The sequence below is a fragment of the Peromyscus eremicus genome, chromosome 10, assembly GCF_949786415.1.
Source record: "Peromyscus eremicus chromosome 10, PerEre_H2_v1, whole genome shotgun sequence".
Classification (NCBI taxonomy): domain Eukaryota; kingdom Metazoa; phylum Chordata; class Mammalia; order Rodentia; family Cricetidae; genus Peromyscus; species Peromyscus eremicus.
In genome coordinates, this window is record NC_081426.1 from 2,347,776 (window position 1) to 2,375,772 (window position 27,997).

Genomic DNA, 27,997 nt, shown 5'->3' on the forward strand with positions numbered 1-27,997 from the left:
CCGGGCCGCTGCGTAGGTTGTCATAGCGACCATTTTACGTTTACTGGTTTGTAGTGTCTAACCAGGGGGCCTGGCGACCGCCGGGGCCGCGCTGCCCGCATTCTCCGTCGGCTTCCTGCGGCCGAAAGGCCCGAGCAGGCCGGGGAGTCTGGCCTAGGCATCCGCGTCGCCCGGCACGGGCGGGATGGCTGCGGAAGAAGAGGACGAGGTGGAATGGGTGGTGGAGAGCATCGCTGGGTTCCTGCGGGGCCCGGATTGGTCCATCCCCATCTTGGACTTTGTGGAGCAGAAATGCGAAGGTAAAAACCAGACCCTGAACAAGCCGAATGTCACCCGCTGTCTCTGCCCGCCGGGGCCTAGGGTTAATTTTGTAGAAGGAATTGCATTCACCCCTTCCCGGGGTGGGATGGGAGTTCCTCTGCAGACCTGAGAGTGGGCACCAATACCTGCCACCCACTCGGGCCTGAGCACACGTCCCGAACACGTTAGACTTTAATACCATGTTGGGCCTGCCACTTCATCCCACACGTTCCTAAGTGGACTGTTTGGGTAACCAGCATCTTCCCCAGTTATTTGGGAGAAGCGTCGTTTTTCCTCGAGCTCCTTTTGACCCCTGGGATGTCTCCCAAATGAAAACTAATTCACTCTGGCCGTTTCATCTGCAAAGGAGGGCATGCGATTCCTCCTGCAGGACCGAAGCAGGCGACGAGAGGAAGACCTTTCTAACAAACGAGGCAGGCATACAAATGTGGAATACTTTCAAAGGATCTGCAGCGCCGCTTTCTGATCGTTTCATATCCGAGTTCATATCATAAAGACAAAATGAACTCTACTCATAGAAAAGGACCACAAACGACGTCACATCCAATCTTTATCGTGGTTATTTACCTAGGCAATACTTGGAGGGTAGCAATATCCATCAATCCTCTCAACTTGTGCCGTAGGTTAGAGGGATTAGTCTTATCTGTAAATATCAGTGCGGTAGAACTGGGGTGAGTGTAAGCTGCAGGCAAACACATTTCAGTCAAAGAAATGTTTTATATACTATTCCAGGATGAGTTGGCCAGCCAGAAAAGGTAATGGGTTCCCAGGCAGTCGCAGTATCTGAGTACATTTGGCAGAGATTCAGCTAACAGAGGGTTCTTATTCCTGAATTGTCTTGCAAGACTTCTTTCGACCCTGAGATACCATGGATCTAGTAAAGAAAGAATTTTGTTTGACCACTGAACCTTTTATTTTATTATAACTGTTAAAATACACCAGTTAAGTGTATTTGCAGGTAAATTTTAAGGAGGTTCAAATAGCAAAGTAATTTACCTGTGTCCCTCTGAAGAATTTAAAATGCTGTTAAAAGATTGATGAAGCCTGACCTCCTTTAGGAGAGATTATTTCACCCATTGATTTAATTTACGGACTGAATGCTGAACGGAAAGGGGGCGGGGGGCGGGGGGGAGATGTCTTCTTTCCACAGGTGTCAAGAGTGGGTGTGTCTTCATAGCAACAGCTGATGGTACTTTTTGTTTGTTTGTTTGTTTTTTTCGAGACAGGGTTTCTTTGTGTAGCTTTGGGGCCTATCCTGGAACTCGCTCTGTAGACCAGGCTGGCCTCGAACTCACAGAGATCCGCCTGCCTCTGCCTCCCAAGTGCTGGGATTAAAGGCGTGCGCCACCACTGCCCAGCAGATGATACCTTTTTACAGAGAAACAAAGCTAGGCTTGCAGACATGCTGCAGTGATGTGGTTTCAGAACTGTCCGAAGAGTTTAAGTAGTGTTTGCATTGAATGTGTGTGTAGTGTCGTACAGAACAAGTGCAGAGTCAAGAGAAGTAATGTCAGGAACACTCTGGATAACCATTCCTACTTCACTGAGGTGGGGCTGTCAATGTGCTGTTCTCTACTTCAGATAATCTGAAGACTAATTTAGACAGCTTTGCGGTATTAACATTTCAATATTTATTGAGTTACCTTGGACCAGAAACTGGGGATAGAAATCCTATGTTTGAGAAGTTTATAGTCTAGCAAGAGAAGACACATGTGTAAACAGTAAAATATAAAGTGGCAAGTGCAAGGACATAAATGTTAAAAATAAGGAGCTGGGGAGATGGCTCCTGAGTCTGATCCCACAACCCACATGGTGGAAAGGAAGAACAGGCTTCTGCAAGTTCATTTGTAAGATTTTTATATTTGTACTTAATGAAATAATTTGTTTTTTTACACTGTCCTATTCTCTTATAAATTTAGTTTTTGATGATGAAGAAGAAAGCAAATTGACCTATACAGAAATTCATCAGGAGTACAAAGAGCTAGTGAGTATTTTCCCATTGATTTTTGTTTTGTTTTGTTTGAGATAGGGGTCTCACTATGCAGCCTTGGCTGGCCTGGAACTCACTATGTAATATGTAACTCAATATGTAAACCATGTTGGCCTTGATCTCCCAGAGATTTATGTGCCTCTGCCTCCCCAGTGCTGGGACTAAATGGCTGGCTTTTTTTTTTTTTTTTTATGATTTTAAGAGGCATTTTGTAACACTTGTCTTTTTAAATGAAAAAAAAATGCTTTTTAAAATTAAAATTATTTAAAATTATTTTTTAAGATTCATTTACTTTATGTATATGGGTGTTTTGCCTGCATGCATGTGCACCATATATGTGTCTGTAGCCACAGAGGTCAAAAGAGGGGGTTGGGTTCCTTGTAACTGGAGTTACAGATGGTTGTGAACCACCATGTGGGTGCTAGTAATCGAACCTGGGTCTTGTGGATGTCAACAGATGCTCTTATCTGCCAAACCGCCTGTGCGGCCTCCATTACAATTCTTGAGCGTCACAGTTCATCCTGCTCCAGCAGCACTAACTGTTCTCAGGCTCATAATTCTTCTGAGCATCTTTTCAAATGATTTTGTATTTTTTCTGTTTTAGACTCTAAGTAATGATTTATTGTAGCTATGGGGATCTTTCATTTGTAAATTCAATTCTTCTTGAGCTGTTGCCTCTAGGCAAGTGCTTGTGCTTTGCCTGCTTATAGGAGCCTCCGAGTATTTTAAAAAGGCAGTAGGTAGAGGAGCTGTACCATGCTCACCCTCGTAAGCTTGGCCTACCCCTAGTGGAGGAAATTAAACTTCATGTGATTCTTGGCCAGAAAAAACATTTTTGTTGTTAGTTTATTCGTGAAAGACATTACTTCCATGTCTTATCTTATATAATAGTGTTTATGTTAATTACAAAGAACATTCTAAACAGTTGGAATGTCATTTGGATTTTTCCTATGTAAATTATAAAAGTTAAACCTTTTCTTTTTAGGTTGAAAAGCTGTTAGAAAGTTACCTTAAAGAAATTGGAATTAATGAAGATCAGTTTCAAGAAGCATGCACTTCCCCTCTGGCAAAGACGCGCACATCACAGGTTTTAGCTTTTGTTTTACTCTGTTAATGTTTTCTCAGGGCTTTCTTTAAATTTAGTATGTTTGATTGTAGAGGTATAAGAATTGTGATATTAGACATCAGCAAAGTAGACATTGTGTGAGGTAAAAACATTGACCTGATATGTTCATTTTTAACCACCTTAAGAAATAATGTGAACTGCTGGAATTAAAAACAAACATCCTGATCTCAGAGTTGCTAAGATCACAGAATTTATCTGGATATGGTTTCATTTCTGTAGGACTCTGGTAATTCTGTAGTTGCCTTTTTTCTGTTTTTAGCAAGTGCAGTTTCTAGTTTTTGGGACTTCTTGTGAAACTTGTTTTTGTTTATTTTTGTGTATGAGTGCTTTACCTACATGGATATATGTATACTGTGTGCATGCCTGGTACTGTGAAGGCCAGAAGAGGGCTTGGATCCCCCTGGAAGTGGAGTTAGGGCTAGCTGTGAGCTGCCATGTGGGTGCTGGGAGTGAACCTGCAGGAGCTGCAAGTGCAAGTGCTCTTAACTGCTGAGCCATCTCTCTAACTCTTCATGAAACTGATTTTATCGTCTCTTTAGTTCTGCACTACTGGGCTGAGTGGCTAATAGGTATATTATAAATAATGCTTATTGAGAGTTCTTGTGAATCGATATGCTTTTTAAAGGTGTTTTCATTTTATTTATTTTGAGACAGGGACTTGCTGTGTAACCCAGGCCAGCCTCAAACTCTTAATGTAGCTTGGGTTGGTCTTGAACTTAGAAGCTTCTGTTTTTCCCTCCTAGGTTCTGAGATTACAAGGGTGAACCACCTTCCTCAATTCCCTAATTGATGTTTTAGACATTTTATTGGTATTACTCGCTTTATCTTCTTGGTACCATTTAGCTTCCACCTATAAATGAAGAAACTAAAGCAGAGAAATAGTACACAGCCGCTCCCAAGTCTGCAGCTACATCAGTAGGAGAGCAAACTTACCAGTCCAGGTTGTCCACCTGGAAGCCTTGCTTGGAGGCTCAGGAGGCGGCTGTCACTCTTATCCAAACAGTGATCTTAAAAGCTCGTTTTGCTTCCTGTCCTCTGCTAAGTAACCCATATTTGTGTAGCAGGGTGGTCGTGAGGATTGCCTGTTACACTGCTGTTGTTCTGTTGTCAACATTGTGTCCTGTCGTCTGTCCAGGCCCCTCACAAGCACACGTGCACCTGGCTTTCTTTATACCATTCCTTCCTCTAGAATATTAATAGCCTATTGGGGGAAGTTATTAAGGCAACTCCACGTAGTTAAAAAGGAGGTTTATTTTGGGGTAACTTACAGCCAGTGGAAGGGTTGGTTACAGGATCTGGGAGAGGTGAGGTGCAGTCCAGCTGGTTTCTCTGGAGACTCTGCTTGGTCTACCATCCAGCATCCAGGATCACCAGGAACCATGAGAGCCAGCACATCCGGATCTCAGGTCTTAAGGGCTCCTGTCTCAGCCCCACCCCAGGGGCATGTCATAGGTAGGCACAGCAGTTACCAGAAAGCCTCACTAGTGGTAGTACTTCCAGGTCAAAGCTGGAACAACTACCCACTACAACAGCCCTCTTCCCAACACTCCACTGTCCCTTTCTTAGCCCAAAGGAATCAAAAATGTATAACTGCAGACCAGTCTTTGCTCATCATCTTTCAGCCAGTATTGAAAGATTCAGGACACAAAATTTGCACATTCGTATAAAAGCAGCAGTACTCCCTTTAAAGGGTTTTGTGAAGTGTAAGTGATAATGTATAGCAAACATTTAGTATAATGCCTGTTGTGTGTTAAGTGGTCTCTGAGTAAATTGAAGCACTTCTTAATTAGCTGTAGCTATTTTGGTGGTTAATTAGCATTGTGCTGACAGGCCAGGGTCATGGGTTTGTTAGCATTATTCTCTAGAGCAAGCTCTTAGTCACTAGCTGCTGAATGGCAGCAGTGAATCAGTGCTGGGCTGTCAGTGTGTGTGAAAGGCATCTTGAAACACATTATTGACTGCTTTGCAGTAATTTCATTTTCACACATGAAAATTAGAATGTGGATTCCAGTATGCCAATCTGGGGTGCCTAAAATCCAGCTCAAGAAGCAGGAGTAGTTTAGGGGTATTTTTTGTTTCCATTGGTTTGGTATTGATTCTCTAGACTAGCTGCTGCTTTCATTGAATTGAACTGCTGAAGGAGACTTGCAGAATGCTTTTGCCTTATTTTGTCATCATTAGGCCTGGCATTCTGATGTATTAAAGCCACAAGAGTGGCAAACATCAGATGAGGTGTTATAATAGTAAATACACACACCCACATACACACTCACATCCACACCAACCCACACCCCCACACACCCCCACCCACACCCCCACACACGAAAAACAACCCCTCTTAAAAATAAAAAAAACAGTTAGGTGGTGGTGGCACACACCTTGATCCCAGCACTCAGGAGGTAGAGGCAGATGGATCTCATAAGTTTAAGGCCAGCCTGGTCTACAGAGTAAGTTCCAGGACAGCCAGGGTTACACAGTGAAAACCCTGTCTTGAAAAAAACCAAAACCAAAAAGAAAAAGAGCATCCCTCTAGTACAGCAGTTCTCAACCTGGGAGTCATGACCCTGTTGGGGGGGTCACATAACAGATTATTTACATTATGATTTATAACAGCAAAATTACAGTTATGAAGTAGCAACGAAAATAATGTTATGATTGGGATCACCACAACATGAGGAACTGTATTAAAGGGTCACAGTGTAGGAAGGTTGAGAAGCACGGCTCTAGCAGATAGTTTTTCTTCTGCATTTGTGTATGCGCATGTGTGAGTAGAGGTCATAGACAACTTGGTGGAGTTAGCTCTCCCCTACCATGTGGGCGCCAGGGAGTAAACTCAGGCTGTCAGATTCTGTGAGAGTGCTTTTATCTAGCTCTTCTTTTAACAGCTTGCTTTTCTGCTATGTAGAACTTGTAAAACTTGTGGTTTTTATTTTTGTGTGTGTGTGAGTGTATATAGTTTATAACTAAGTTTAATACAGCAAAAGCCAGGGACTTCAATATAGCAAAGAATAGAAATTTGTTTTGTTTTGATGTTTCAGTTGATTTAACTTTTATTTTTGTCAGATGGAAACTGATAATTGTAGAAGCATTTCTTGTATAGTAATAATAATTTGAGAAAATTATGCTTATTTTTAGTAACTAACACTATTGAGAATATTATATAATATAGTATTTCCATTTAATTTCCCAAAGCATACATAATGATAAACACTACTATATGAATGTTAATTAAGATAAAAAATAGAATATTTTAGAGCAATTTTAGGTTTACAGAAAATTGAACAGATGTTTCTTTTCTTAAAATCTTATATTGAAAAGAGTTTGCAAGTAGAGAAAGTTTGAGAAGCCCTGATGTCGATAATTCTGTTTAGTTTCTTCACGTTTCTTTTCTGTGTTGTTAATATGAATGCTACTGTTTTGAAATTCAAATTCTAATTGTTCATTGTTGGTACACTGCAAAACAGATAACTTTTTTCCTTATATTTTCTACAGTTGTCATCTATGAACAAAGCTTTTTGATTTAATTTTTTTATTTTATGTGTAGGCGTGTGTGTTTTGCATGAGGATGTGTGCACTCCAAGTGTACTCAGAGGCTGAGGTGTTCAGCTCCTAGAGCTGGAGTTACACGTTTGCAGATGTTATAGATGGATGCTGGGAACTGAGCTTGGGTCCTCTGGAAGAGCAGCAAGTGCTCTTAACTGCTGAGCCGTCTCTCCAGCCCCAAGCAAAAGGAGTTTTTATTTCCTTTCCAGTTGGTAAAACAAAACAAAACAAAAAACCCAAAACCCAAAACCCAACTTCTTCCATTAGCCAGGACTTGTATACTGTGTTGAGTGGGAATTGTGAGGTGTCATCTTGGCCTCATTGCTGATCTTAGTGGGAAAGATTCTAGTTTCTTAAGTGTGACCTTAACTGTGGTTTTTATTTATCCTTGTCCCTTGAGGTAGGATCTTGAGTAGCCTGGGTTGATCTCAAACCTACTATGTAGCCCAGACTGGCCTTGAACTCCTTATTGTCCTGCCTGTACTTCCCAAGAGCTGAGGTTACAGGCATTCGCCAATAACCCTTGTATAGCTGTCTGGGGTCCTGGAGAGATAGCTCAGCAGTCAGAGCACTTACTGCTTTTGCAGAGGACCCAGGCTTGGTTCCTATCATTCACAAAGAGTGAGTGGCTCACAGCTGTCTGTAACTCCAGCGGCAGGGGATATGAGCCATCTTCTTGTGGGCCTCCACAGGCACCTGTGTGCATGTGATACACATGAACTTACACAGGCATACACACACATACGTTTTTAAAAAAATTGAAAATAGATGGTCTTTACAAGGGTGAGGAAATTCCTGTCCATTCCCATTTGCTGAAAAGTGTTTGTTTGTTTGTTTTTTGAGACAGGATTTCTCTGTGTAGTTCTGGCTATTTTAGAACTTGCTCTGCAGACCAGGCTGACCTTGAACTCACAGAGATCCACCTGTCTGTGCCTCACGTGCTGGGATTAAAGGTGTGCGCCACGATCGCCTGGCTGATTTTTTTTTTTTTTTTATGTTTTTAAAACATGAATGCTTATTAGATTTTTGTCAAAGGCTCTTTTCTATGTTTATTGATAGGGTCAAATGGTAGCCTCTAGTCTGTTGGTAGCTGATATAGTGAGTTATTTTTAAATGCTGAATCCACTTTGAATTATTGGAAAAATTTCCAGTTTGTTATGCTATGTAATTCTTTTTATACATTGTTGAACTAAGTTTGCTATAATTCTTTTGGGCATTTTTGCATCTCTGACCTTTCTTTAGTTTTCTTTTTAAAGTCTTTGTCTGATTTTGGAATTAGGGTAGTATTGGCCTCAGGAAATGAGTTAATACATATTCTCTCTGCCTCAGTACTCTAGGAGAGACTGTAGAGAAGTAGTCTAATTTCTCTCTCAAATGTTAGGTAGATTTTACCTGTAAACCCATGTTGACTTTGTATTTTCTGTCTTGTACAGTTACTAATCACTGGTTAACCTTTTAGTAATGAATAGGCTTATCTAGTCATTCCTTATTAACGAAATGTGAGTTTTGGCAAACTGGTCATCAAGTTAGTGGGCAGAGTTGTTTGTGTGTGTCTCCATTATCTTTTCTATGTTTATAAGATCAATAAGTGACAACCCCTTTTATTTATTTTTATATCTTATCATAATGGGAAAGCATCTGAGTTCTTAAGTATGATGATAACTGATTTTTATTTAGCTTATTTTTGTTTTCTTTCTTTCTTTCTTTCTTTCTTTCTTTCTTTCTTTCTTTCTTTCTTTCTTTCTTTCTTTCTTTCTTTCTTTCTTTCTTTTTTTTTGGTTTTTCAAGACAGGGTTTGCGCCTTTCCTGGAACTCACTCTGTATCCCAGGCTGGCCTCGAACTCACAGAGATTTGCCTGCCTCTGCCTCCAAAGTGCTGGGATTAAAGGCGTGTGCCACCACCGCCTGGCTTGTTTTCTTGAGATAGAGTCTTGAGAAGTCTAGGCTGGCCTCAAACTCACTATAGAGCCCAGACTGTTTTTTTCTTAGCTGGGTCAACAGTTTATCAATTTCACCAAGTATTTAAAGAACCAGAACACTGGGGCAGGAGAGGTAGCTCAGCAGTTAAGAGCACACCCTGTTCTTTCAGACCTGAATTCAGTGTCCAGCACTCCCATTAGGTGGCTCACAACCAGCTGTGGTTCCAGCTCTGGGGATCTCACTTCTGTAGTCTTAAAGATCCCTGTACTCACACACAGACACATAATTACAAATAATAAAAATAAAACTTTAAAAAGGAACAGAACAATTACTTTTTGGTTTTTTTGAGACAGGGTTTCTATGTGTAGCTTTGTGCCTTTCCTGGATCTTGCTCTGTAGATCAGGCTGGCCTCGAACTCACAGAGATCCACCTGGCTCTGCCTCTCGAGTGCTGGGATTAAAGGCGTGCGCCACCACCGCCCGGCACAATTACTTTTTTTAATTTTTTTTTTTATTTTTATTTTGCAATACAATTCAGTTCTACATATCAGCCACGGATTCCCTTGTTCTCCCCCCCCCCCCGCCCCTCTCCCCTTCCCCCCAGCCCACCCCTCATTCCCACCTCCTCCAGGGCAAAGCCTCCCCCCCCCCCCCCCCCCCCCCCCCAAGGACTGAGATCAACCTAGTAGACTCAGTCCAGGTAGGTCCAGTCCCCTCCTCCCAGGCCTAGCCAAGCGACCCTGCATAGGCCCCAGGTTTCAAACAGCCAACTCATGCAATGAGCACAGGACCCGGTCCCACTGCCTGGATGTCTCCCAAACAGATCAAGCCAATCAACTGTCTCACCCATTCAGAGGGCCTGATCCAGTTGGTGACCCCTCAGCCATTGGTTCATAGTTCATGTGTTTCCATTCGTTTGGCTATTTGTCCCTGTGCTTTATCCAACCTTGGTCTCAACAATTCTCGCTCATATAAACCCTCCTCATTCTTGCTAATTGGACTCCCAGAGATCCACCAGGGGCCTAGCCATGGATCTGTGCATCCAGATCCCTCAGTAGTTAGATGAGGTTTCTAGCACGACAATCATGGTGTTTGGCCATCCCATCACCATAGTAGGTCAGTTTGGGCTGTATCTCGACCATTGCCAGCAGTCTATTGTGGGGGTATCTTTGTGGATTTCTGTGGGCCTCTCTAGCACTTTGCTTCTTCCTATTCTCATGTGGTCTTCATTTACCATGGTCTCCTATTCCTTGTTCTCCCTCTCTGTTGTTGATCCAGCTGGGATCTCCCGCTCCCCCAAACTCTCTTTCCCTCGACCCTCGCCCTTCATTACCCCCACTCATGTCCAGGCTGTTCATGTAGATCTCTTCCATTTCTCCGTCATTGGGCGATCCCTGTGTCTTTCTTGGGGTCCTGTTTTCCAGGTAGCCTCCCTGGTGATGTGAGTAGCAGTCCGGTCATCCTTGTTCCACATCTAGTGTCCTCCTATGAGTGAATACATACCATGTTTGTCTTTCTGAGTCTGGGTTACCTCACTCAGGATGATTTTTTCTAGATCCATCCATTTGTCTGCAAACCTCATGATGTCATTGTTTTTCTCTGCTGAGTAGTATTCCATTGTGTATATGTACCACATTTTGTTTATCCATTCTTCAGTTGAAGGGCATCTAGGTTGTTTCCAGGTTCTGGCTATTACAAACAATGCTGATATGAACATAGCTGAACAAGTGCTCTTGTGGTGTGATTGAGCATTCCTTGAGTATATGCCCAAGAGTGGTATAGCTGGATCTTGGGGGAGATTGATTCCCAGTTTTCTAAGAAAGCGCCATATTGATTTCCAAAATGGTTGTACAAGCTTGCATTCCCACCAGCAGTGAAGGAAAGTTCCCCTAGCTCCACATCCTCTCCAGCATAAGGTGTCTTCAGTGTTTTTGATCTTAGCCATTCTGACAGGCATAAGGTGGTATCTCAGAGTTGTTTTGATTTGCATTTCCCTGATGATTAGGGATGTTGAGCAATTCCTTAAATGTCTTTCAGCCATTTGAGTTTCCTCTGTTGAGAATTCTCTGTTTAGTTCTATAGCCCATTTCTTAATTAGACTGTTGGGCATTCTGATGTCTAAATTTCTTGAGTTCCTTATATATTCTGGACATCAGTCCTCTGTCAGATGTGGGGTTGGTGAAGATATTTTCCCATTCTGTAGGCTGTCGCTTTGCCTTGTTGACCGTATCCTTTGCTCTACAAAAGCTTCTCAGTTTCAAGAGGTCCCATTGATTGATTGTTTCTCTCAGTGTCTGTGCTACTGGTGTTATATTTAGGAAGTGATCTCCTATGCCAATGCGTTCAAGACTACTTCCTACTTTCTCTTCTAGCAGGTTCAGGGTAGCTGGATTTATGCAGAACAATTACTTTTATATTTACTTTTCAGATCATAAAATTTTACTTAATTCATTTAATACTCTGTGAGACAGTTGTTACTATATTTGTTTTATTCAGAAGCAAAAGTGGTTTTTAAAATTTTTATTTTGTGTGTATGTCTGTGTACCTTATGTGCGGAGACTGCAGACGTCAGAAGAGGGTGTTGATCCATTGGAACTGGACTTACAGATGGTTGTAAGCCATTATGTGGGTGTTTGGAATTGAATCTGGGTCCTCTTAACTGCTGAGCCATTTCTCTAAGCCCAGAGAAATATATCATAACATTTAAAATAAGAATGTTTTATGTAATTGGTAGTTTTATTATTTAATTGGTAGTTTTTTCTAAATGACACATTAAAAAAATGGCCTATTTTATTAATCTCTAGAATCTTAGACTCCATGAAGGATTATATAAATGTTACAGTTATTTTTGTTGATGCTGAGGATTAAATACTATCCAGGGCCATAGGGCTACTGGTTCCTATAGTCGTATTGGAGGTAGGCTTTTGATATCAAGACTCTTTTCCTTCTCTAATATGCCAAGGTTTCTGAAAACTTAATGTTTTAAGAATCTGTGGAGGTATGTGGACACTCATCCTGTAAAGATTGTAATTTTTTATATCTGAAACAGAGCTCAAGAATATGCTTTATTAATAATTATTCTTTCTTGGATTTATTAAGAGGGGTCAAAGATCACAATTACAAGTTCAGTCTCAAACTTGCTGCTAGAAAATTGGTTTGACAAATAGCAGTGCCCATAGTTGGGTATTGTGGCTCACACCTGTAATCCCAATACTCTGTCTCAGGAGGTTACAATTGAGTTTGAGGCCAATAGGCTACAGAGTGAGACCTTGTCTCAAAAAGCCAAAAATAAAACAGAGTAGCAATGTCATTTTAAAGGTTTGCTGGTGAGGATAAAGTACTTAGTGTCATTAATAGGCCAGGAAGCCCCATGACTTATTATGTGGTGGAATAACCCCAAAGGGGATTCAGACAGAAGCTGCCCATACTGTTTCAGTACAAAGCTAATGTTTGCCATCCGCTGCCCTGGGACCCCTGATCACCCAGACAGAATTTAAGGAAGTACTGTACCTTTTTCTGTATAGCACACTCATTGTAGATGTCACTGAGAACTGCTCTTGCCTTTTCTTTTGATCTGCTGTACATCTGGAGTATGAGCTGGTTGCTGGGGGAGGGGCTCATCCCTTTCAAGTGGAATTCTTTGGTGAAGGCTCTGGTCAAGATGTTCTTTGTAAGAATATTGCCATTGCCTTCTAGTAAACAGCACACTCTTGGTTACCTCTGCATGGTTTTGTGTGGCCAGCTTTTCCATTCATCTTAGATAGAGCTGGAAATTAAATTCTGGTAAGATAAGACCTGAGTGTTTCCTTTGGGTTTCCATGCATTTCAAATCTTATTCTGCTTATTAATTGGAAATTGGTTTGTTCTTGGCTATATGTAACATTACTAATAGTTAGTGAAATAGTTATGTTAATGGTAGATACCTTTATTATATTAAACATTTATTTATTTTTATTTTATGAATTAGGGTGTTTTGCCTGTATGTATGTATGTCTGTGTACCACATGTATGCCTGGTGCCCTCAGAGGCAAGAAGAGGGTAACAGATCCCCTAAGACTAGAGTTGCAGAGATGGTTGTGAGTCACCATGTGGGTGCTGGGAATTGAATGTGGGTCCTTTGCAAGGACAGTGCTCTTAACATCTGAGCCACTGCTCCAGTCCCACTTCAGTCTTCGTTTATTATACTTTTAGGTTTTGACTTTTCATAATTCTCAACTATCTCTAACATATAATTTTTTACCTGTAAGACTCCATTTTTTTGTCAGTTAGTTTAACTTGGTACATTCTTGGTTTTTTTTTTTAATTTTTAATTTTTTTCTTTTGAGACAAGGTTTCTCTGTGTAGCCCTGGCTGTTCTGGAACTCACACTGTAGACCTGACAGGCCTTGAACTCAGAGATGTGTTACCTCTGCCTCCTGGATCCTGGGACTAAAGGTGTACGCCGCCACCACCTGGCTTAACTTGGTACTTTCATTAAGGGACAATTTTATAGTTCTTGAATAATTATTAAACCCAAAATGAATTTTAGGAGATAGGATGTAAACCAGATAGGTACCATTTGCACTGAAAACAAGCCCAGGTCCTGACGTGATAACTTTAGAAAAGCAAGCCAGACTGCTGTGTTGTTTTCCATTTAACACTGGCTGGGAAAGGAGGCAGCCTGTCTGACCCCTGGGGGACTAGGGGTTGAGTGAATTAGCTCTGAGAACCCTATTTTAAAGGCTTTTAAAAAATCTTGGCAGGGTATAGCTATACACCCTGCAACCCAACATTTGGGAGGCTAAGGCAGGAGAATTAGGAGTTTGAGGCCAGCTGGGGCTATGTAGTGAAACCCCGCTGTTTTTTTAATCTTAAGATTGTCCACTTGGGGCTGGAGAGATGGCTCAGAGGTTAAGAGTACTGACTGCTCTTCCAGAGGTCCTGAGTTCAATTCCCAGCAACCACATGGTGGCTCACAACCATCTGTAATGAGATCTGGTGCCCTCTTCTGACCTACAGTCATACATGCTGTATACATAATAAATCTTTAAAAAAAAAAAAAAAAAGATTGTCCACTTGAGTCATCTAACCATGGTACTGATGCAGCATGAATTAATGTGCTGCTTTTCAGTACAAATGGTGATTTGAATGAGGGGCAAATAGTTTCCAACTTGAGTCTTCATTTAACCTGCAGACTTCCTCCCACAGGCCATTTTGCAGCCCGTGTTGGCAGCGGAAGATTTTACTATCTTTAAAGCAATGATGGTCCAGAAGAACATTGAGATGCAGCTTCAAGCCATCCGAATAATCCAGGAGAGGAATGGTAAAGTGTTGAAGTTAGGAATCTGAGTACCAAGTGCAGGGTTTGGGTTGTTTTTTTTTAAAATTATTCTAACTGTCTTAAATGTAATTACCTTTTCTGCATTATTTCACATTTGAAAGTCTTTGGCTAGTGTAAGAGATTTAAGGATGTAAATTTAGTAATTTGGCACTCCACATTTCAATGGAAGAAGACAAGAATTTAATGATGCTTTAGTTTTTTGAGGCCTGCTTTTCCGTCAGACCATTGTGTTAGTTTAGTGTTTTGAGTGGCTATGGTTACTGTTGAGGACAGGGAACTACTCCTCTGGCTTGTCACAATTAAGACCTTAGAAGGAAATGTTTTTCAGACTCCAGTATGCACTGGAGTCAACTGGCAGGCTCCAGTTTATGCCCTAGTGGGTCTTGGGTGGGACCTGATCCTCTGCATCTTTGACAGGTTCCCAGCTGTTGCTGGAGCTGCTGGTCCTGGGCCACAAGGACCAGTACTTGACTAATCTGGCAGCGAGACTTGCCATTTGGTTGTTTCTTGAAGGTATGGGAGCAGCATTTCAGTTGTGCTGTTTACCCTTAAGGGTGTGGAATGTGCAATAAATAGGGCTTGTTTTAATTTTGAGGGGGTGCATATGTGCCATGTGGTCAGAGGACGGCTTTTCAGGAGTGGATCCTAGGAATCAAACATAGGTCATCAGGATTGGCGGCAAGCACCTTTACCCACTGAGCCATCCTACCAGCCCCAACAAGTAGCGCTTCTGTTGCTGTGAGACTAATATCAGAATGCTGTAGATCTTTTATTGTCTGTGTGAGTTGAGCCTTACTCTTTAAATAGCCACTGGCTTAGCCGTGCTTTAAAGTTGAGCTGCTTTTTACAGCGGGTCATAGAGTTGTCTGTGGTTAAGACAGAAAACCACCCTGACCCTGAAGAGTGCAAAACAATGGGGTACCTTCGAAGTAGATAAAATTGGAAGAGCTTCTTTTTGTTGTTTTACTGCTGTGCTTTATTCTGGAAAGTCTTCTCTTCTCAAATTCCTGAAACTAGCTTTAATCTGGTCTGTGGGATAAATAATTGCTTTGTGTTTGTAAAACTTGTTTTGAGAGGATAAGGTTTGATAAAAGAAATAGTGAGCTTGACCAGTGGACTCTAGTTTTTCAGTTTGGCAGCATATATATATATATATATATATATACTTCTGCAGCTTGTATATAAGCTGTATGCTTCAGATTGCCAATAATAGAATACCCCAATGAAAATGACATAAGCAGTTAGACATTACAGTCTCTGTTTTATTAGTTAGGGTTACAGTTGCTGTGATGAAACACCATGACCAAAGCAACATGGGGAGGAAAGGGTTTATTTGGCCTACACTTATGCATCATAGTCCATCATTGAAGGAAGTCAGGACAGGAACCCAAGCACGGCAGGAACCTAGTGGCAGGAGCTGATGCAAAGGCCCTGGAGTAATACTGCTTACTGACTTGCTCCCCATGGCTTGCTCAGCCTGTTTTCTAGAACCCAGCCCAGGGATGGCACCACCCACAATGAGCTGCGCCCTCCTCCATCAATCACTAATTAAGAAACTGCCCTACAGCTGTACCTTATGGAGGCATTGTCTCAACTGAGGTTCCTTCCTTTCAGATAACTCTAGCTTGTGTCAAGTTGATGTGAAACTATTAAGCAGTCTTCCCGAGGGAGACAGGCCCAGAATTGGTTACTCTAGTGGCTCGGTGATGTCTTCAAGGCCGCTGACACTTGCCATTTTTATTTCTGACATTCCCTGCCTCTTTTTTTCTGCTTCCAGTGCAGACTCAGTGTTTTGTGAGGAAATGAATGTTTCCTTCTGTGTGATTTTCTTTTTGTTAGCAAGATAACATTTTGTGCAAACCCTCCAAGAGCCTTCCACTCAGGCCTTTCTTAAACTGTCTGGAAGGGGAGGAGACCATTGTGATAGCTTAACTCAATCAAGTACCACTCTGCTGAGGGGAGGGAGCATCTGACCTTTATGTGATGGCTGCCGGATGACTGCACAGAACTTGGATTTATTGGAGAAGGGAGGAATGACATAGAATAATGACTGCTGTCAGTCCACAGTACAGGGCAGTTTGCCCTGTGTCTAAAGTTAAACTAACATTTATCATATGCATTGAAACTTTGAGTGCGGTCTTTAATTATGAACTTACATTGTGCTCAAAACAAGATGTTTGGAAATTTCCTTCCTTCCACCCCCCCACCCCCCCTTTTTTTTCCGAGACAGGGTTTCCCTGTAACCCTGGCTGTCCTGGAACTTGCTCTGTAGACCAGGCTGGCATTGAACTCAGAGATCCACCTGCCTCTGCCTCCTGAGTGCTGGTATGCACCACCACCACCTGGTGAATTTTATTTCTTGTAAGAAAAATTCAAAGGCTTTCTTGATTCTTGTTTGTATCTGATCAAATAATTTGGAGAAAATGCATTTTGATGATTTGAAAGGATTTCATACTGTTGCATTGTTCCTGTTTTTAATTCTCCTTAGAAAAGTTGCTAGGAGAATGATTTGATATCTTCTGACTGAGCAAAATTACACTTCAGATGATGTGTTTACAGGTGTAACTCTTCTCATGGGTGAAGGGTGCATTCATCTTCCTGCTCATTCTTTACAAATGACTACAATTAACTCAATAGCATGTTTAGCCCAAAACGTTTAGCATCAAGGGAATTAGAATAATGAAACTACTTTAAAGCTAATCCAGAATCCCACTTTGCACATTTGAATAAAGAAATGGAAGGTAAAATAAAGGTACATTCTGCTAATGCTATAGAATATAGACATGAACAGAGCACTCATTACCAACCTCCCTTATCAGGGAGATATAAGTAAATTAAACCAACAGTTAAATTTCTTCCTGTGAATTTGTGTTAGGGGGAGTGAGGGGTGGAAATTGGCACAATCGCGATTTAAAGCTATTGCCAATATCTGAAAAGATGCATCAAGGGCAGAGATAGTGTTATTGGTCTTCATACCCCCACTGTTCAGCACATGCTATCATTGCACATAGTAAGCAGGCCCTTTCACTAATATTGCAGTTCAAATGGAGACCTTTAATAAAACACCATTTTGTTTTGCAAACTTTCCCACTTATAGTTTACCTTTAAAAGCATTTAATTAACCCTGGCTCAGTGAGATCAGTAGTAGATAATGTGAGATAATGGAAGACCGTAACGTCTATTGTTTTTATTGCGATAGTTTCTTTCAAGTTTTGTTTTAAATTGTTTAATTAATTAGTTGTGTGAGAGACATAGAGTAATAGATAGATATATAGATAGATAGGACATGAGTGACATGATGTGCATGTGGATGTCAAAGACAACTTGTAGAGTTTCCTTCCTACCATGTGGATCCCTGGACTCAAACTCAGGTCATCAGGCTGGGTGCAAGGGCCTTCACTTGCACAGCCATGGTTCCATCACTCCAGCTTTTCTTTTCTTTTTGGTGCTGAGACTTGAGCCCAGGGCTCGTGCATGCTAGTTATAGGTCCTACCACTGAGCTTCACATTGTCCCACTCATTGCTATTTTAGATAGTCAGTACAAGTTATTACTGTGCAATGCTTCTAGCTAAAATTGTGACTGGTTTTTATGGGGCTTAGTCCCTAAAATGTGAGAAAGTTAAAACAGAACATAATTAAAAAGATAAGGCTTGAAAAAAAAATTAAGTCATAAGTTGTAAACTAATTTATACCTGATGAACCAGAACAGTGAGAAGTGAGTGTTTTCAGTTGAGTTGATGGTCTTCCATGTGGTGTTTGGTTTTGAACAGGTGTGTTACCCGACTGCTTAACTGATGGCTCCGATGTAGTCAGTGATCTTGAACAGGAAGAGATGAAAATCCTGAGGGAGGTCCTCAGGTGAGCTGTTTCAACTGCTTTTGAATAAATGTTAGTAGTGTTGTATATGATCTGAATGGATATTAACTTTTCACTAGAAAATATGACCAACTAGCAGGACTAACAAAATTATTTTTTATTTTTTAGCTATGTATACACAGCTAAAGTATCCCTGATCCAAATGCTTAAGACTGGAGTGTCTCAGATTTTGGAATACTTGCACAGATCACAGATAGGTTGAGCATCCCTAATCAGAAAACCTGAAATCCAAACATTACCAAATTTAAAACCTTTTGAGCATTCTGTTGATGTGCTTTGCAAAGCTGTTTATTTTAGAGCAGTTTGGGTTTTCATGTTAGATGACCAATTTGTATTATATTTAATTGTAGAAAAATATTTTCATATCACTTATACTGGATCAGTCCAATTGAGAGGATTTCCCTACCCTCACCCCACACGTCCTTTATCATAGGATGAAGGAACTAGCCACCAATGGAAAAAAAGCTGCAATAGACTCCACAGATTAGGGAAGGGAAGAGTGTGTCCTGAGCTGAGCAGAGTTCTCCCTGTCTGCTGTGTCTCAATATTAGAGGCCACTCATGCAAAGTTGGAGACTGGGCATCTGTACCTACCTGCCCCAGCTGCCCCCAGCTGAGGAGTGACAGGTAACCTACAAGGGAGGAGAGTAGGAGGTATTGATCTCAGGTAAGTATCTTGCCAATCACTTCTTCCCATCTCAACCAGATGCTTGCCATGAGGTGTGCCGCCCTTTAACCAAAAAAAAGGTTAGCTGTTATTTTCCCCTTGAAGCCATTACTCCTGGTTACTGTGGGAGCTTTGGAAGTGAGGAGCCATAGTAGCATTTAGTTTTTAATCTGTGAGAATGTGCTTGACTTAGAGGAAAAGGAAGTCTATAGTGACTGTTTAGAAAGATGGACCTAGTGGGAAACTATGACAGGAGTTCCAAGGCTTAGTGCCTAATTTTGGGGAATGTGGGTGGTTGTAGAGACTGAAGCGGAAGTGTAGGTGGTGGACACAGCCCTTTACTGCCAGATCTTGCCCTGTGGCAGGGGCATATGTGTGAAAAAAGGGAAGGGTATTTGTGTCGAGGACTGGTAATTTGGACTGGTTGCCCTGGAACTGTCCAGAAGTGTCTCCTGCAACCTTTCTTCTTCCCTTACTGTGGCTAGTTCCTGACTCTTATCAGGGTGGTTAAGGCTCTTCCCACTGGGGCTGACATAGCACAAACCATTTTTGGTACTTTTAGATTTTTAGTTCTAAAGTTTAGCTATGGACATATAAGATAGTTGGCCTCAGCTGTTTCCTAGTCAGAGTGCCTCCGAACTGCTTAAAGAAATTGATAGGCAGCAGGACAACTTGATCAGGATAGCTCAGATGCCACTGGACAGGCCAGAATGAGGGGAAACAGTCCTGTCAGGAAGGAGGTAACATTTCTGTGTAATCGGAAGATTTCCTGTGTCCCAGCCTGCTGGCGGTTGGTACAAATCTCTCCTACTCGCATCCCCCAAGTAAACACACAGAGGCTTATATTAATTAAAACTGCTCAGTCATTAGCTCAGGCTAACTACTGACTAGCTCTTATACTTAAACTCAGCCCATTTCTGTTAATCTATATGTCACCACGTGTTCCATGGCTTTACCTGTGTGCCATTACATGCTGCTCCTTAGATGTCAGGCTGGCGTCTCCTGACTAAGCCTTCCTCTTCCCAGAATTCTCCTTTTCTGCTTATCCCACCTATACTTCCTGCCTGGCTACTGGCCAATCAGCATTTTATTAAACCAGTGTACAAAAGCAGTATTCCACAGCATTTCAAAGAGATTCAAAGTTTGTTTTTGTTTTTGAAACAGCATCTTCTATAGTTCAGGCTGGCCTTGAATTCATTATGTAGCTGAGGATGACCTTAAATTCCTGAACCTCCTGCCTCTACCTTCCAAGTATTGGATTTATAAGCATCTGCCCACCACTCCTGGCCAGAATGTGTCTTTCCTGTGGAGTTTGCCATTAAAATGTGGGTTTAGATCACTCATTTGTATGCTAACTTAAAAAAAAAAAAGGTTTAGGATTTCAAATCTGTTGATTGTTGTTCAACTAGGGTTCATTAGGTAAACCCATATAGTCTATTAATAGCTCTATTTTGCTGCCTGTTACAGGTGACTGTAGAGCAGGTTTGTAGAGATGATTGTTCTACATCTCTGTGGTGAAACGTCTTGTCCAGACTATAATAATGTTAGGGTAACATGCTGCATATTTGTTCTTCGATGATGAAGAAATTTACTTTTTAGCTGGGTGGGTGGTGTACACCTTCAGTCCCAGTGCTTGGGAGGCAGAGGGTTGATCTCTGTGAGTTGGAGGCCAGCCTGGTCTAAGTTCCAGGATAGCCAAGGCTACATAATGAGACCCTGTCTCAAAACAACAAAACAAAACAGATTTATTTTTAACTTTCTTGTATTTCAGAAAATCAAAAGAAGAATATGACCAGGAGGAAGAAAGGAAACGAAAAAAGCAGGTGCTTGCAGGACGTAAATGCAGCAGAAGTATATCCTATTGGCATTGCCCCGTTCTTGCTGAGTTGACACTTGCCTTTTACTGTTAACATTTAAGTTTCTATAGAACTCCTCAGAGGAGTCATATTCTCTTAGCAAGTCAAATATTTATATTTTACTTTTTATCCTTTTTCAAAAGATGGAAAATAGCTTTTCCTTCTAGTCGGAACAGGTACTGGATGTGCCTTGTGTGAATGAATGTATGCGTGTGTGTGTGTGTGTGTGTGTGTGTGTGTGTGTGTGTGTGTGTGTGTGTTGGCCCCTCAATTTCTCCACATTATATAGAGGCAGGGTCTCTTGCTGAATCCAGATTCTGTTGTTTTGGCTAGTCTGGCTGCTTAGCCAGTTTGCTCAGGGAATACCATCTCCATCTTGTGTGCAGGTATCCAAGGTTAGCTGCCGTGCCCACTGGCTTTTATATGTGCTGTTCTACGGATCTGAGCACTCCGGTCCTCACGTGATGTGGCAGTAACTACCACCTGGGCCATCTTCCCATCCTCCTCTTTTTAACAATTCCTTATTTTTATTTGACAGTTTCATCCATGTATATAATGTATTTTGATTGTATTCACCCCATTGCCTCTTCCTAAGAAGCCCCCTCCTGCTTTCATGCCTGTTTTATAACCCACTGAGTTTAATTAGGGTTGTTTACATGAGCATTGGTGTGGGGCTATTTTCTCAATCATGGCTCCTTATCTCTACACCACTGGGAAAAGAGGAATGACATTTAGCAGTCATTAACTGTCGGTAGCTCCTCAGCTCGGCCTGGGGCCTCCCCAGCCCCTCCCTCCTGCATGCTGGAATAGTGATTTGATTTTGTGCAAGACTTGTACATGCGGCCCAGATGCTGGGAGTTCAGGGGTGCAGCAGCCATGTCCTGTCCGGAGGTGGCTCCACAGCACTCCTGCCACCCTCTGGTTCTTACATCCTCTCTGCCTCCCCCTTCCAGGAGGCCCTTTGAGCCTTGGGGTGGGGTTGTAGTGTGGGTACAGATGTCGTTTCAGGCTGAGCACTCAGCAGTCACGTACCCAGTTACACACCTCTACATTAACACTGCCCATTGCAGAAAGAACCCCAGTGTACACACCGTTAATCTCAATACTTGGGAGTCACAGGCCTTTAATTCCAGCACTAAAAAGGAAGTGATATGGTTGGCGGAGAAAGGTATATAAGGCGTGAGGAGACAGGAACTAAAGCTTTTCAGCCAGAAAGGCTTTTCAGGCTGAGTCCTAGAGGTAAGACATAGCAGTGGCCTTTTCCTTTGTCTTTGCTATCTTTCAGCATTTACTCCAGTATCTGGCACCAGGATTTTTTATTAAAAGACCATTTAGAATTTGTGTTACAGTCTTTATTACTGCTCTATTGCTTCGAGGAGGCACCATGAACCAGGCAACTTATAAAAGAGATTTAATTGGGACCTTGTTTACAGTTTCAGAGTCATAACTATCATGGAGGGGAACATGACAGCAGGCAGGCAGATGGGCACAGTGCTGGAGCAGTAGCTGAGCTTATATTTTATCCCTAGGCATCAGGCAGAAGCCTCAAAGCCCCTCCCCCACCCAGTGACACACCTCCATAACAAGGCCACACCTCCAAATTCTTCCTAAACAGTTCACCAACTGGGAACCAAGCATTCAGACAGGAGCCTATGGGGGCCATTCTCATTGAGACCACCACAACGCTCCTTCGACTGTTCAGAGTTCTTTCTCATTCATCTATTTCACTCTACCAAATAAATAAATACCTTAGTTTTCAGTATTCAAAGAAAAGAGGAAAATTTTACTTTCCTTGTTTTTTTGACCCCTTTATTATGTTGAAATAGCAACCATGGCTTTCAGTATAGTTCTTTCTACATCTTAATTCCCACTGCATTGGTTATCATTAATACTGCATTATTTGAAACAGAATATTACTTGCCTCAAAAAGTAGGAGGTATAGGAACTGGAGAGATGGCTCAGCAGTTAAGAGTACTTGCTGTTCTTCCAGAGGACCCAGGTTCAGTTTCCAGCACCCACACAGTGTCTCACAGCTGTCCGAATCTCCAGTTCCAGGGGTTACGATGCCTTCTCCCAATCTCTGTGGGCACTAGGCATGCATGCAGTGTACATACATAAATGCAGGCAAATACACATCAAAATAAGTAAAATAATAGTAATAATAATAATAATAAAGTAGGAGCTAGCTGGGCATGGTGGCACACACCTTTAATCCCAGTACTCGGGAGGCAGAGGCAGGAGGTTCTCTGTGAGTTCGAGGTTAGCCTGGTCTACAGAGTGAGTTCCAGGACAGCCAGGGCTTTTACACAGAGAAACCCTGTCTTGAAAAACCAAAAAATAAAAAAGAATAAAGAAAGAAAAAAAATTAGGAGCTATAAAATGTTATTAACATGTTTAAAATTCTGTTCATTATTTAGTTGAGTGTATAGTAATGTTTTAAATAACATCTTTGGATCCCTTAACTATTGATTGGTCAACATTAATTTTTTTTCCCTTTTTTAAATTGTGTTATGGAATCCTGAAGTCATCAGAGGCTAAAATGGAAGAACCACCAGTGTATACTACTGAAGCTGCAAAACTGAGTAATTCCCAAGGGGATGGTGAACATTTTGTACAGCCACCCTCAGGTAAGCTTGAGGTATACTGCACTTTAATGCATAAACCCTGAGAGTATGTTTGCTCCAGAACACATTTAACCCTCACAAGCATTGGAACACTGAGTGGCTTTGGAACTTAAAAATTCTTTCCAAGTTTAGTTTGTTTGCAGGTAGAAATACTCTGCTGAAAGAGAACGTCATTTCCACATTTCTAGGTGAAGTTTGGAACCCAGAGAATAACAAACAGTTTCAATAGCATATAGTAACATTTGTATATGTGAGCCGGAAGCTCAACTTAGAGGGTTAATATTGAAAATTACTTTAAAAAATTACCTTAAGTTAAAACTAGAAAATAAAGGACAGCCAATTTCTCTAGATGTTTAGTTATTATGTCCTTAAAGGAAATCCTAGCAGATGAACTTGTTCAGTTTGTATCACATCCACCTTGAATAGTTTCTTATACTGTATAGGAGAACAGGTAACTGCAACAGAAATTGAATCATGATCGTGATTTCATTTTATTTTTTCACAGGTTTCTATGGTTTCAAATATCTTTTCTCAATTAAAAAGATAAAGAATGTGAGGTAGACATCATGTTCCTTATCTTTCCTTTTTTTCCCAAATAATAAATTCAAGAAAGTAACTTCAAAAGTGTTCTGAGCTCCTAAGTAGTGACTCTAGTATAGCAAAATAGTAAAAAAAAAAAAACAAAAAACAAAACAAAACAAAAAAAAAACCAAAAAACTATTTTCTTCTGTACTGGCTGGCCTTGAACTCAGAGATCCACTGCTTCAGCCTGCTGAGTGCTGGGGTTGCAGGCAGGGGCCTTTAATCTGGCTTTTTGAATTGTAGACATTTGTCCAATTGTCAAAGTTCCCCTTTTTCTTAGTTTATTTACAGTACTCATTGGTTTTAAAGAAATTGTAATCTTGGTTAAAACTGGTCAGGGATATAGAACAGAAACACATTTATAAAAGTTCCCTTCTGTGCTTTTATTATGTGTGATCATTTTTTCTCATTTAGTTCCTAAGTTGAAATGAGTTCATATAAATCATATATACAAGGTTTCCTGTGTTTAATGCGTGACCCAGATTTAATTTTGGGTTTCTGCACACTCCCATGTATTGTTTAGAGCTTGTATCTGATATAATTTGAATATTGCTTGGTAGTACCTAAGTGAAAACTTCAGGTGGACAGTAACACGTATCTTTAATCCAGCACTCAGGAGGTGGAGGCAAAGCCATCCTTGGCCATAGGAGAGTTCATGACCGGTCTGGGTTACATGACACCCTGTTTTAAAAAATAAAACAAGCTGGTGTGGTGCACTACTTTAATCCCAGCACTCTTCAGGTAGAGGGAGGCCAATCTCTGAGAGTTTGAGGCTAGTGGGGTCTACATAGTAAGTTCTAGGCCAGATAGTACATAGTGAGATCCTGTCTCTAAATAAATAAAAATAACAAAAGACAAAATTGCATCACAGACCACATAAAATACAGTTTACTATCAATAGCAAGACAAGTAGCAGATAATTTCAAAAGTAATGTTTTTTAATTTCTCAGGACTTTTTAAAATTGGGGTGTCTGATTTTTGGGATCACTTCATGTAGAATAATGGGACCCTAGTAAGAAGTCTTACTTCTAAAAGAATCAAGGTGTTTGGTTTGTATCTTTTGCCCTTTTGTTCCCGTCTTCTCTTGGTTCCTACTAAAATAGTAGCATCTGTTCTCTGATGGAGTTGCCAGAGATGTTTTGTCAGGCTTTCTAATCCTTTCTTTAAAAATCAGGAAAGCTAACGGTGTTTTGGCTTTACGTACTTTCCTCTTCGAAGCTTGGGAAAGTGTGTGTCCATATCTAACACATTCAAAGCTGAGTAAGTGCATGAGTTGAATAGAGATGCTTACGTATGTGAGCTCCATCCTTCTCCAGTTCTGTGGCTCCATGTTTGAGGTGCCAAGACTACTTCTAGTAAAATAATCTCTAGTAAGAATGGCTGTTCTAATATAACCTGAATATTAGCAACAACTTGTTTCGCCTCATAGGTTCTGTGGCCTCTGCCTAGACTGTTTGGAAGTGCTGCTCTAGCTTGTCTTTTCATGGAGGCCTGCAAAGGGTTTCCTCTAGTCTCCCTGGCACTGCACTCAGGCTACTGTGTATTACACCAGTGATCTTTTTCTGGTTATACACACATGGCAGGATTATTAATCCTTTGAGATGTGTACCATGGTCTTTCATTTTACTTCTATCATTTTAATGTATGTCTTTCCATGTCTCACTGTTTTCATAGCCCATGTACTTAAATTAAAAATGTTTTTTCTTTTTTGTTGTGCATGTGTGGCCTATGTATGTCTATGTGCATATATGTGAATACTCATGTGGATGAGCATTAGAGGTCAGAGGTTGAGGTCAAGTGTCTTCCTCTGTTGCTCTCTACTTTATTGTTTGAGATAGGGTCTCTTCATTGATCCTAGAACTGATTGGCGAGGCTGACTGGCCAGCAAGCCTCTGAGATCCATTTGTCTCTGGGGTTGATGTCCTCTGCCAAGATTAGCTTTTTAAAATGAGTGTGTGTGTGGGGGGGATTCAAAATAGGGTTCTCATTCTCTCACACCTCTTTTCCCACAGAAACATCTCCTAAATCCCACCCCCTCAAAAATGATGATTTACTTGTGTGTGTATATACACAAGAGACTAAGAGGCTGAGAGACCTGTGTATGTATATATGTGCCACTGTGTATTGTGTGCATGTGGTCAAGAACAACTTGCAGGAGTCGGTTCTGTCCTTCCTCCATGTGGGTCCTGGGATCAAACTCATATATGTCATCATACTTGGTGGCCAGAGATTTAACTTTGAGTTATCTTGCTAGGCTTAAAAAAAAACAATTACCTAATTTTCTTATAGAAAATAGACTACAGAAGCAATGAGAATGTTAATCATACCTTATGGCACAGTTATTGAAGTACTGAATGCTTATATTACATGTGCTTTTAAGTTTCTCTTTGCTTTAGAAATGGTTACATTTTCTTAGTGCATTAGTATGCACTAAGTTATTTTCAGCATGTAATCGAAAACAAATCATTGCTGTTGACAACTAATGTTGTAAGACAGAAAATCAGTTTTGTTAAGTGTACAGTCACATGCTTAGAAGCAAGTTTGGAAACCAAAGATGTTATTTGTGAGGTATTTATGTGATGTTTCAATTAGGAAGTGTCTTATGTTTTCCATAATAGTGTGGTTCTTTAAGTTACAATGTCTTAATTGGTCTCACTATTTACTGCCAGAAGTTAAAGTGCATTTTGCTAATCAGTCAGTACAACCCTTGGCAAGAAAGATGGAGCTGTTGCCTGAAACTTCCTCCCTCCCACAAAAAGGTCTGAAGATTCCTGGTTTAGAACATTCGAGCATGGAAGGACCAATAGCAGTAAGTAAAAGCTAACTTACTATAAGCAAGGCCATACAGAGCTATACACTTGTCTTTGTTAGATCTTGGAACTTAAAACTGATCCAGTAGATGTCTTTGCCACTTGTTGTGTTGCCTTGAATACAGACAGTTCTTTCTCTTATTTGAACCAGAATTTGTCAGCACTTGGAACAGAAGAGTTACGGCAACGAGAGCATTATCTCAAGCAGAAGAGAGATAAGCTGATGTCCATGAGAAAGGACGTGAGAGCAAAACAGATCCAGAATACTGAGCAAAAAGGAAAGCCTACCAGGGAGGTGGAGGTATGGCTAGCGTTAAGGTGTTGATTGTGCAGTCCAGGGGAAGAGTTTTTAGTTTGTGCAAGAAAGTCTCCAGTGAATTTTGTTGGTTGACCCACTCAAATTAACCATCTGCTAGTGTGACAACTGCTAAATCTCTCAGGAGAGTTTAGATGAGAATTCTGTAAGGTATAAGTAATCATCTCATTATACATTTTTGTTGACTTCCCATGCTGAGTTCCTTAGGGTCAGTGGTCTGTCTTACCTTAGCCATTTCAAATGTTTGCAATGTTCTGTCCATACCCCATGCTTCCCAGTGCTTCTCCAAGAAGAGAGCTAAGAAACTTGGTTGTTGACTTTTAAGTTTTACTGAAAATGCCCTTAATTTTTGTTCTTTTGAAGTATGTTAAGAATTTTAGACATATGAAGCTAATTTTTAATTGTAGCCAAATTTTTTGTCTTTTTTTTTTTTTTTTAAAGGAAATGACAGAGAAGCCAGAAATGACAGCAGAGGAGAAACAAACATTACTAAAGAGGCGATTGCTTGCAGAGAAACTTAAAGAAGAAGTTATTAATAAGTAATATGAAGAGTTAGCGAAACAGAAGTCCAAGTTTTCTTAAAAATAAATTATTTAATCCTTAAACAAAGACTGTTAGTTTTAAGCAAATACCTGCTTTTCTAAATGCAACTATAAGCTCATTCTTATTATTTTAAACAGGTAAAGGGTAAGAGGGAAGGCAGTTTAACAGAAATTTCTGCATAGAGCCAGGTTATGGTGGTGTGTGCCTATAATCCTAGCACCCAGGACGCTGAACAGGAGGGTCAGGAGTTCAAGGTCATTCTCAGTAACAAAGCAAACTGAAGGCCAGCCTAGGTTACATGAACCTATCCTAACCAAAATAAACAAATAAATAAATAAAAAGAATTTGAATGTTTTCTCTTCAAAAGGGGCTACAGAAAGAAATTAGTTGATAGTGCATGCTTTCATTCATCCTTACTAGACACTGTTTGTGCTAAGCATGATACACACCAAGGGTATAGTAGTCAACCAGACTGACAGACAGGGTTCCTGCTTTCGTGGGGC

At 40.9% G+C, this 27,997-nt stretch overlaps 1 protein-coding gene across 2 annotated transcripts; it reads left to right on the forward strand.

Moving 5' to 3' along the window:
• Nucleotides 1–27,560, forward strand: Cfap36 (cilia and flagella associated protein 36). 2 transcript variants are annotated; one of them, XM_059275218.1, is made up of 10 exons: nucleotides 1–299; nucleotides 2,241–2,305; nucleotides 3,297–3,398; nucleotides 14,088–14,202; nucleotides 17,992–18,079; nucleotides 20,535–20,586; nucleotides 23,144–23,246; nucleotides 26,585–26,634; nucleotides 26,787–26,936; nucleotides 27,393–27,560. In XM_059275218.1, exons 1-10 carry the CDS (start codon nucleotides 185–187, stop codon nucleotides 27,492–27,494), a joined length of 942 nt encoding a protein of 313 aa, XP_059131201.1. In that variant the 5' UTR covers nucleotides 1–184; the 3' UTR covers nucleotides 27,495–27,560. The 2 variants fall into 2 exon arrangements, with proteins under 2 accessions (XP_059131201.1, XP_059131200.1); XM_059275217.1 differs by having other exon boundaries at nucleotides 3–299; nucleotides 26,495–26,634.
• Nucleotides 27,561–27,997: the final 437 nt, after the last annotated feature.

Excerpts from the sequence above, each read along its gene's own strand:
- Cfap36 (XM_059275217.1), top strand. The coding sequence starts at position 185 with ATGGCTGCGGAAGAAGAGGACGAGGTGGAATGGGTGGTGGAGAGCATC. Across the intron at positions 3,399-14,087 it reads CAAAGACGCGCACATCACAG|GCCATTTTGCAGCCCGTGTT; the intron begins GTTTTAGCTTTT and ends TTCCTCCCACAG. Across the intron at positions 18,080-20,534 it reads ATCCTGAGGGAGGTCCTCAG|AAAATCAAAAGAAGAATATG; the intron begins GTGAGCTGTTTC and ends CTTGTATTTCAG.